The 10,893-nt window shown below is 50.1% G+C and overlaps 1 protein-coding gene across 4 annotated transcripts in view; it reads right to left on the reverse strand.

Annotated features, from left to right (window-relative positions):
* Positions 1-1,059: 1,059 nt before the first annotated feature.
* Positions 1,060-10,893, reverse strand: part of PRAME (PRAME nuclear receptor transcriptional regulator) — a 23,576-nt gene continuing 13,742 nt past the window's right edge. Inside the window, exons 1-5 of one of the 4 annotated variants that reach the window (XM_045289646.1) lie at positions 10,849-10,862; positions 7,543-7,672; positions 4,101-4,416; positions 2,843-3,469; positions 1,060-1,773 (exon numbers count right to left, since the gene is read on the reverse strand). In XM_045289646.1, coding sequence (XP_045145581.1) covers positions 1,194-1,773; positions 2,843-3,469; positions 4,101-4,390 — 1,497 coding nt within the window. In that variant the 5' untranslated portion in view covers positions 4,391-4,416; positions 7,543-7,672; positions 10,849-10,862 and the 3' untranslated portion in view covers positions 1,060-1,193. Of the gene's footprint in view, positions 1,774-2,842; positions 3,470-4,100; positions 4,417-7,542; positions 8,188-10,241; positions 10,325-10,848; positions 10,863-10,893 lie in introns of those variants that run through there. The other 3 variants (XM_045289644.1, XM_045289645.1, XM_004716384.2) reach the window with 3 other exon arrangements.

Raw genomic sequence — 10,893 nt, forward strand, 5'->3', positions numbered from 1 at the left:
CTAGTCTCTCACAACTCTCACGGGAGTGAGTTGAATTGAGCTATTTGTAGTGCTTTATAATGTAACTGTTTATTTCTTGTATTATATATTTATCTGTATATGATTTAACAGTTCATTTCTTGTTATCTAATTATCTTTATAAATAAATGTTAAATTATCAGCAATTTGGTTTTATCTCTCTAGAGAACCCTGTGTAACACATGTACCCAGACTAACAGAGTGACAAATAGGGAAAGCCCAGAATTCCATGATTAAATTAAGAGACCCCACCTCATTCCCTCACCAGAGGTACACTCAGGCCAGAAGTACAACAGGGACTGTTCAAATTGAGAACTTGACAGTTCAAGGTTTGGGGGTACCCTGCACTAGCCCTTTGTAATGGCTTATCTGAAGAATTCAGAAGCTCAATGGGAATTGAAGATTGGTCCCGGATCTAAGACTGGTAAATAAGGCTGTGATTCCCATACACCCAGCAGCCTCAACCCCCCACACCCTGCTCTCCTGTTCCTGAGGGAACTGAATGGTTCCCAGTACGAGATCTTTTGTACTCCTTGCATCTGGACTCTCAGCGTACGTGTGTTTGAAGACCCCTCTGACCAGTCCGCCTCGCTCACCTGGACCACCCTCACCCAAGAGTTTCAAGACAGCCCTTGTTTGTTTGATCAGGCCCTTGCTCAAAACGAGTCATTTTTCTCATTCAGAGGTCACCATTTTACAGTATGTAGATGACATCTTAATTTTTGCACTTTATGAGAATGTCTACATCAAGGCTACCACAGCTGTTAATTATATTGGCCAAAAGTGGATACAAAATTTCACAGGACAAGGCTCAGTTGTGCCAACAGCAAGTCTGATACCTGGAATTAGTACTATCAGATGGGCTTGAGTTGTTTCTGAGCCTATGTACTAGGTACTAATTCCCAGACTAAAAAGTTTCACCTTTTTATTGGAGTGGCTGAGCAGGGGGGATTGAACCACCAACTTTGTGGTTCCCAGCCCAACTTCTGTTTCATCAGATTTCTGAGAACGAACTTGGGAAGACAAAGGATGACACTGAGCTGACCAAAAACAAAGCCCTTTATTCCTAAACATTACTTTACAACCATGTATGCAGGCATAACTCAAGCCTGAAACCAGCTCTAGAGGATTCTAGGCTACTCAAGGCCCACCATCCCTGCCCTTGGGTGGGGCACTCAGGTAGGAGGTTCATAGCAAGGGCACAGGATGGGGTTCGGGTTGTAGAAGAACCTATCGCCACAGTGAGGGCACAGGTTGGCACTGAGCCACACTGTGCTAGACCGCCCCGCTTCCCACAGGATCTGCATCAGCTGACTGTGGTGCTGGGTCAGTCTGCCCAGGTGCACGGTATCCTGGCCCTCCTCATAGCTCTCCAGTGGGGCAGGGTACAGCATGTTGCTGAGGTGGGGCAGCCTGGCAGTGTGCCGCAGCAGGCTCTCCAAGACATTAAAGGAGACCTGGTTTCCACAGAAGCTTAAGGCCATGAGCTGGGAACAGCGGCCCAGGGAAGGCATGATGGAGTTGAACTGGGCATCCAGCATCCCACAGTCATCCAGGTCCAGGTCCTGGAGGGTGGCCGAGGTGTGCTCCAGCAGGACTGCGAGCGGCCCAATGTTGCCGGAGGACAGGCTGACTTCACTCAGGCTGAGGTCCTTCAGCTGGCTGGTGGAGGGACACAGGGACAGATGTACCAGGTCGGACTCCAACAGCAGGCAGCTGCTGAATGACAGGCTCTCCAGTGGGGTGGACAGGTGCCTGGGGAGAAGTGGGGCAGTTAGTGGTGGTAAGTGGAGGGCGGTGGTAGATGAGTGCAATACGTCCTCTTTCCAGTGGGTGGCCGCCCGTTCGTGACACCTGGCTACGTGGGATTTACCATCAGCCAAGCAAAGCCACTGCTGTCCAATTGTTTTCTACTTAAGAGACACCACAGAACAGAGCAACTGCCCCCACAGGGTTTCTGAGACTGTTGGTCTTTACAGGAGCAAAGGGTCTCACCCCTCTCTCTCCAATGGCTGGTGGTTTCCCATCTTTCAGTCGGCAACCCCATGTTGAACCCCTCGAGCCACTAGGACCCCTTCTTTTAGGTTGGTAGTCATGGTGACTGTTTATTACAGACTAGAACTGTGTTGGGTTTTTTCCCCTGTAGTCATTATGGAAGCTCATCACCCACCAGGCCTTTCTACCACTGAGAGGGCTCAATCACCAATCTTTTGGTTCACATCATAAAACCCAACCTACATCCGATGAGCTGAGACCCCTCAGAGGAACCTTACGGGTTACACCCTGGACTGCTCACCCCAGCATCCTGCTCTTCAGGAGAAAGATGAAGCTCTCTGGTCCTGTCAAGATTATAGGCTCAGAAACCCGAAGGTTTACAGGGTTGATGTGAGTCTGATGCTTACAACTCTTCTGCCAGCATTGAACAAGAATTAGCTGGCTGGCTGGCTATGGATTTGATCTTTCTGTATCAGGTAGTTTTGGATCCCTAGTGGTGCAGTGGGTTCAGCATTGGACGGCTAACTGCAGGGCTGCCAGTGGTTCTAACTCACCAGCTGTTCGAGAGGTCAAAGAAGAGACTATTTGCCCTCCCCGCCTGTAAAGATGAGACTGTCAATCTGGGAAACCCTATGGGGAAATCCTCCTCTCTCCTATAGTTGTTGTGAATTGAACTCTCCTTTATGGAAGTGGGTTTGGGTTTTACTGGTGGTGACATGACAGCTACTAGCCTGGGGGCAGTAGGTAAGACATCAGAGTGGGCACCCACTGCTGACGGTGAGGGAGCAGGCAAGTTCTGCTCTCCTAGACAAAGGGCACAGGTGCTCACCTGAGCAGGTGGTGCAGGCGGCCCTCCAGGAAGGAGACGGAGTCCAGCCGGAGCTCCCGGAGGTGCCTCAGGTTGGCGAACGGGGCAGTGAACTGGCACACATACTGCTCCTCCTTGGCCCGGGAGTGGTGGGATGGCAGGGTCTGCAGGTGGCAGAGGTGGAGCTGGCGCAAGTTCACCATCTGGCCCAGGTACAGCGCGAACCGGCTCAGCGTGGGCAGTCTCCAGGTGCAGTCCATCTCCAGGTTCTGGATGGAGTCCAGCTGCACGGTCTTGAGCACCCTCTCGGTGTTGCGCAGTGGCACCAGCAGCAGCTGCAGCTTCCTGCAGCACAGGTGCAGCAGGCCGTGCTTCTGCCTGGCCTTCTTGAGGAGGGCCGACAGGAACTCATCCAGGGTTGGCTTGTTCAGACAGATGTTCATGACCACCTCCACTGGGCCCAGAGCCCTGGGCTGCTGCTGGTCCCCATTCCTGGCACCCTCCATTCTTGCCTTCATGGCCACGGGCAATTCTTCCTCTGCATCTGGCAGCAGGGCGTAGTGGCTCTTTACCGGAACATTGGCCCATATGGCCCAGAACTTCTGGTGGGCATGGTGCCGTAAATCCAGCACTTGTAGCTTCCACCTCCTGTGGGAAAGAACGGGCAGAGATACATTCAGGTCAGCTCCCTGGGCAACGCATGGGAACTCGCCCGACTGCTCACCAACCAGAAGCACTTCAGAAGAAAGGCCAGGCAGCTGCTTCTGTAAGGCTCTGGGGCGGGCGACTCCAGGCGCACAGGCACGACAACCAGGGAGAGGTCATGAGTGGGAACTGACTCAACAATGACTGGCCCCAAAGTCTAGGTAAGGACCAGTTGTCGGCCTATATTGTCACCCCTCACCTCAGCTGTTGCCCTCCCTCCCCAGTCCACTTCTCTCTGCCTTCTTCTCCACATCCCTTTCCCCTTGGGGAGTCTACTGGGTGGTGCAAATGGTTAATGCACTCGGCCCACCCAGGCATGCCTGGGAAAAAAGACCACCCACGTCTGACAGGGCCCAGTCACTGAAAACCCAGTGAGCGCAGTTCTGATCTGATGCATAGAGATGGCATCTTTTTGGTCCCACCAACCCCGCCTCCCAAATCCTACTGCCTTTTAATACTTCTGGGAGGGAGGGGCTGGTCCACATCTCTCCGTTGCCTGTGCATCATCATCAGCCTGGCGCTTCCAACGCCTCTCCCAGAACATCCCCACCCCCAGGTTACCAGCGAATCTTACCTGGGGCGGACCTTGTCCAGCAGGGCATCAAGTCCTCTGAGCGCCACCCATAAGATCTCCTGGTGGCACTGCTGGTCCACCAGCAGCGTCCCCAGAGGCAGGAGGGGCAGGGGCCAGGCCTGTATCATCGCCTGCAGAATCTCCAGGTGCCTCCCATCCACAGCGATTTTCAGCAGTGGTGGGAAGAGCTCCACGGGCATCAGCTCCAAGGAGTCGATGGCCAAGGCCTTGTGCTTCAGCAGGGCCTTTCCCGCGAGTTCCAGGAGGCTGGAAGGGGTCTGGCTGCTCATCTTGACAGCCAACCCTGGCACAAACCCTGTGGGAATGTCCAATGAGGACAGTGTCCTCCTCAGGCCCATCACCAGTAGTCCACCTTCTTGCTGCTTGGCAATAAGGATGTCTTAATTTACCTAATTCTGCTGTGCTCAGTGGTCACAGGACCTCAGCAGGGAGGAAGCCCTGGGCGCCATTCCATTCCCATCCATCGCCCCATAGAATTACCGCTTCTCTGTGCCCCAGTGGTGTAATGAATGAATCACTGGGCTACTCACCACAGGTCAGAGGCTCAAACCCAGTAGCCACTTCCCAGGAAAAAAGATGAGGGTGTCTTCCCCCATCAAAACTTAGGCTCAGAAACCCTTTATAAGATCCCGGCAAGTCAGTCATTCAATGGCAGTGGGCTTCGTTTGGGGTTTTGTTGACCCCCATGTGGCATAGTGGGCTGAGTTTGGGGTGATGACTAACTACAAGGTCAGTGACTCAGGCCCCCAACCACTCACTCTGCAGGAGAAAGCTGAGGCAGACGGCTTCTGTAGGGACGCACAGTCTCAGAAACCCTATGGGGCAATTCTACTCTGTCCCATAGGGGGACTACCAGTCAGAACAGACTCGAGCAGTGGGTGTGCTTTTCTGAGTTTGGGGCAAACCAACTACTCAGTCTGGAGGCTGGCCTGCCCTTTACAGGGAACGGGTTTTGATAGTCACTCAACAACCCAAAACAATTCCAACAGCAATCCCCACGGGCCCAGGACAGATTGTATTTCTAGGTCCAACAAATAACCTGGCTGGGTGAGGTTCAGGGGACATCCTTAAATGAGTGTCATTGTTTTTAATTAGTTTTTTATTTTTAAATGACTGAAATAAGAATCCAGAAAGTCAAGAGGAGTAGTATGAGAAGATACCAGGAAGTGAGAGGCAAAAGCCCGACTTCATGCTGCACATTTTCGTGCCCGTCTCCTTGATGGACAAGGGCGCTTCAGAGGGCTGGCAGGGAAATGGAATGACAGGGTAGTGGGCTTTCCCATCCACTTTTGGAAGCCCCTTCAGATGCCGGAGTTACACTTACGAATGGAGTTCAGAAACATTCAGAACGAAGACTCCTCATTTAAAACATTCTAAGACAGCAGTTCTCAGCCTGTGAGTCGCGACCCCTTTGGGGGTCGAATGACCCTTTCACAGGGGTCGCCTAAAACCATCGGAAAACATGAATACTTCACAATATATAATTACCTATTGTTCTGTGATTAATCACTATGCTTTAATTATGTTCAATTTGTAACCATGAAAATATATCCTGCACATCAGATATTTACATGATGATTCATAACAGTAGCAAAATTAGTTATGAAGTAGCAATGAAAATAATTTGATGGTTGGGGGGGTCACCACCACATGAGGAACTGTATTAAAGGATCGCAGCATGAGGAAGGTGGAGAACCACTGATCTAGGGTGATACTTTTAAGCTTGCGTTACAAGGAAAGTCTAGCTAGTAAAATCTGTAAATGGGATGAGGTGTGATTCCTGGGCACAAAACAGTTATTTAAAAAAATTAACTTACTATTGTAGAATTATTTCTTTATCTTTAATGCTTAAAAAGGCTTTTTACTGTGACTTGGGTGAAGTCCAGGTGCATCTTATTTCATGGTGGGGCTCCCCATCCACACTGGAACAGGGCAGAGCCCCTAGCCTCCCAATGGCTCTTGTTTCCACTACTTCGCCTGTTCTAGCCGCCCTTTTTTTCTTTTATTAAAAGATCAGTTTATTGGTGGCTCTTATACCAATCCATACATCAATTGTATCAAGCATTATTTGTACATAGGTTGCCATCATTATTTTCTAGACATTTACTGTCTATTGAGCCCTTGCTATCAGCTTTTTTCCCTTTTTTCCCTTCCCGCCCCGTCACCCTTGTGACCCCGATAAATTATAAATTATTATTTTCATATCTTACACCAACCGTTGTCTCCCTTCACCCACAATGTCTTTTGTTCGTCCCCCTAGAGGGTGTGTGTGTGTGTTTATGTGTCGATCGTTGTGATAGGTTCTCCCTTCCACCTCTCTGCTCCTTGTGGCTTTCTCTGCGAACTTGCTTCCCATGCCTATCTTATATCAGTAGTTATATCAACAATAAGAGACCAAAAAGAAAACAAAAGATTAATAAAAAAGCATACATAATTCCAGGTCTGTCTGCTGACCTTTATTACTATCACCTCACTTGTCCTGGCGGTATTCCAAGAGCTGCCCCTCCTAGCTGAATTCTATTTGGTAGGGGGCTCTTCAGGGGCATTGTGACTTGGTTTTGCTCCCATTACTGATTAGTTATATTCCCTTCTTGGTTTTCCCTGCTGCGGGGGGGTGGGGGTGTTTCAGACCAGACTAACTCCCCGCCCTATGTCCCCAGTATTGTCATCTGTCACAGTGTGCTCCAGTGAGGGGACAACATGTCTTGAGCTGTTGTCAGCCCTACAGTCCTCTCTGTGCCTTAGCAGCTCCGTGCAAGGATGTTGTCCTCCAGGCGTGGTGTGCCCATATGGGGTCTAGACAGTCCCTTTCTCTTTTTCCTTCTTGGTTTGCCTTCGTGTGGGTGTGGCGTGCCGGCCCCTCTCCCCAACCTGTAGGTTTAGTGTTGTTCTCTGTAGCGCATACTTCTAGGGAGGGGGTCAGTTGGCTTTGATTGGGGTCAGCACTATATCTGTCTTTTCATGCATTTCTCCACATGGTTACATTGCCCTCAGGTTTGGTGCACCATGGTGGGGTCTGCATTGTCCTAGCCCTTATTAAAGAGTACATCGAATGAACTTCTAACCAACTGGTTCTACTCCATTTGAAAAACTGTAGTTGTTTAAATAGTTATAATCAAACACCAAACCCATTGCCATTGAGTCAGTTCTGACTCATTAGGGATCCTACAAGACAGAACAGAATTGTCCCATAGGCTTCCTGAGACTGTAAATCTTTAGCCTCCTGTGGAGTGGCTATGGGTTTGAAACACCAGCCTTCCAGCTAGCACCGAATGACAAAGAGAGAAAAACCAAAGTAGAAAGCAGCATGCTTGGGATTAAGGCAAAGCTGCGTGTAGAGGTAAAATCACAGCCTTGGGCCCGTTTGTTGGCAAAGTGAGGTTGCGGTGGTGAGTGCTTCTGTCTGGGGCTCCCAACTCACCTGATGGAGTGTGGCTAGCTCTAGTCTTCTGCTTCGACCTCACAGCAGGTTAGAGCAGAGACTCTGGGCCTCTGGGTTCCACTTCTGACTGCTCAGAAACTTTTATACCACCACTTCCCCTTCTCAGCACCTAGATTACAAATGGAAAATGACATGTGGTTACATTCCAGAGTCTCCAACTGGTCACTCCTGACCGAGCTTCTGACTTTCTCTAGTTTAACTGATGCAGATGTCCATTTACATCAGGAAAGAAAGGAGGGCCGCAAGAAAGTCAATGCCTTGTCAATTGCTTCATTCAGCAACCATGTAGCGAGTCCCTCTGTAAGGAACAGTGGGGTAAACACTGGGATGCTAATTGCATAGTGAGTGGTTCAATTTCACCAGACGCTCCACCAGTGAAAGATGAGGCTGTTTGTTCCTGTGAAGAGGGATAGTCTCAAAAGCCCTAGTGAGCTGTTCTACTCTGAGGGTCACTCTGAGTCAGAATCGAGTAGGTAGCAGTGGGTTGTACTCGTCTGCTCACTAATATGTCATATTCCTAAGTGTGAGACAGAAAATGGCTTCATCTCTCCACGATACTAGACAGAACGCAGACAAATACACCACCCAGGAACTCTAGGAAGAATCATAAGATGGCCATATGCCTGAAAAATCCACACCTACACATGAAACAAGGATCAATGTTATGGGATAGTTCACGGATATTCACACCTGGTGCCACTGAGTTGATTCCGACTGTGGCAAGCCCCCTCTTCCCCCGCCCCCCTCTACCGTGTGTTACAGAGTACAACAGCTTCTGATGGGGTTCTTGGCAGTCCTTGGAGTCCAGGCCTTTCCTCCATGGTGCCCGTGGACTGGTCCAAGCCACTTGGGCCACATCAAAATGATGACAACACTTCAGAGTTAAATCTGCTTCATGACGCCGGTGGTATTATCTCCAAAAAAATCAAATTAAAAGGGAAGAAGATGAAATGAGGGAGTCTCCAGGAGGGCCAAATGGTTATCTCAGTCGGCTGCTGACTGAAAGACTGGTGGCTCATGTCCACCCAGAGGCGCCTGGGCAAAAAGACCTGGCAATCCCCTTCCAGGACACCAGCAGCTGAGAACCCTGTGGAGACACAGGTTCACCTGACAATCCGGCGTCAACCCAAGAGCAATGGGTACTGGCAGTTCCAAGGAGATGATGGACATCTTTCTATCCGGCATGATCACTCAGAAAGAGGCAGTCTTCCGTCCCTCCCAGGAGGGTAGAGTGTTTCCTCCCAGAAAGGTGGACTCAGACAACTTCCCTGCGAAGATTAAATGGGGAGCATCATTGGTGCCAAACCCAGGGAGTCAGAGCGGCTGAGGCCGGAGCACGGGGAACACTTCAGAATCGTGGGGTCAGGTTATGCTCCGTTCTCTCAAGGACAAGCGTAGGCAGCCTCGCTCAGTCTCCCTTCATCATCTCCTGTGCTGGAAGCAGCAGGAATGTTTGTGGTTATGACCAATTATCCTGGTACAGAGTTGGACTACCATCCCAACCCTTTAAGACCTCAGGGTCCCAGCCTAATTCGTGGGCTCCAAATCAGGTCACATGTGGGCCGCAACTAAAGGATCAGGCTATGTGTTGGAATGACTTGTTTTCAAGTGAGCATCCCCAGTGGTCTAAACCCATCATAAAATAAGACCAAAAGCTCCAAGACCAAACCCAGTTTCCATGGGTTCGGCTCCCACCCATTGTCATCCCACATGTGTCAGAAGGGAACTGTACTGAACAGGGTTTCAATGGCTGATCTTTTAGAAGGAGATCACCAGACCTTTCTTCCGAGGCACCTCCGGGTAGACTCCGTTAACCATTTGCACCAACCAGGGACTCACATACTCATCCTGCTTGACACAGACCCAAGGTCAAGTCTGAGGTGTCTGACATCCACCAAGGTTCTGAACATTTGGGACCGGTATGACCCACATACTTTGGCTGCTTCTTACAAAGAAATAACAGGAAAAATATTCTCTCAGGTTATGGCTTGGAAAAATACAGGCTGTTCCTATTTCTTTCCCTTCCAGGACACTTAAAAAACTTAGTTTGTATGTGACCTCCTCCCGGGGGACGGACAACAGAAAAGTGGGTGAAGGGAGACGTCGGACAGGGCAAGATATGACAAAATAACAATTTATACATTATCAAGGGCTCACGAGGAAAGGGGGAGCGGGGAGGAAGGGGAAAAATGAGGACCTAATGCCAGGGGCTTAAGTGGAGAGGAAATGTTTTGAGAATGATGAGGGCAATGAATATACAAATGCGGTTAACACAATTGATGTGTATATGGATTGTGATAAGAGTTGTATGATCCCCTAATAAAATGATTTTTAAAAAATTAAAATTTTGTAATTGTTATGCTGTATAGATCACATAACATTTTCCAATTCAACCTTATGAGGGGTTCAATTAATTAATATCGGCTGCATCCACCACATTAACCACCACAAGTATTTAGCTACACATTTACCATCACCATAAACAGAAACTCAAAACTTCTTAAACAATGAAGGTACAATCGCTAATAAACTTGAGTCTCTATGAATCTGTCATGATTTCATGTAAGTGGGATCCTACAATGTTCCCAGAGTTTGTGGAAAGATGGAATAAAAAAGATCAAGGGGTTTTTCCAAGAACGTTTCGAAGCTCTCGGGTTCTCAGCCTGTGACGCACTTACTTCTGCTCGGCGCTATGTTTTCAAGGACCGCCCACGAGCGACCTGCATCCGGGTATCTCCTTCTTCCGGGCTGAGTAATATTCCACTGCGTGATCAGAGTAGGTTTTGTAGATTGGTCCAGGGGACCATCTTGTCGACCCTGGTCCGGCTCAGACTGGCCTGAGGGGCCTACGATACCTCCTTCTCGGGCCCCGACGCCCACCCACACCGGTGTGACGTAACCAGATGCTACACCTCAGGGGGTCCTTTACGAGGGTAATCCTACTGATGGAAAATTGTCCTCCACAGCAGTGCCTGGGGTGTGTGGGGGTGGGGTGGGGTGGGGGGTCTAGCTCCATTGACTGGCCCCGGGGACAATGAGTGCCCCACCTGACCCTCCCTGCCTCCCACCCCCACCCCCACCCCACCCCCACCTCCAGCCCAGGCCCCTTTCTGTGAAGACGCCTCCGGGGCCAGGTTCTAGCCAAAGATGGCTCCCCCGTGCTCCCTTCGTCGACCAAGAGCCAGGCCTGTGGCCCAGAAGCCAGGAGGCCCGGGTCCCTCCCGCACAGCGTCCTATCCCGAACACTTGTCGCCCGTGGACCGGGCCGGTGGCAGGACTACTCACGCACGCTTCTCCTCAGACCGCAGCCACCAGGAGCACCGCCTCAGC

Source organism: Echinops telfairi, unplaced genomic scaffold (genome assembly GCF_000313985.2).
Source record: "Echinops telfairi isolate 266 unplaced genomic scaffold, ASM31398v2 ScPeMD7_29;HRSCAF=101, whole genome shotgun sequence".
Lineage (NCBI taxonomy): Eukaryota > Metazoa > Chordata > Mammalia > Afrosoricida > Tenrecidae > Echinops > Echinops telfairi.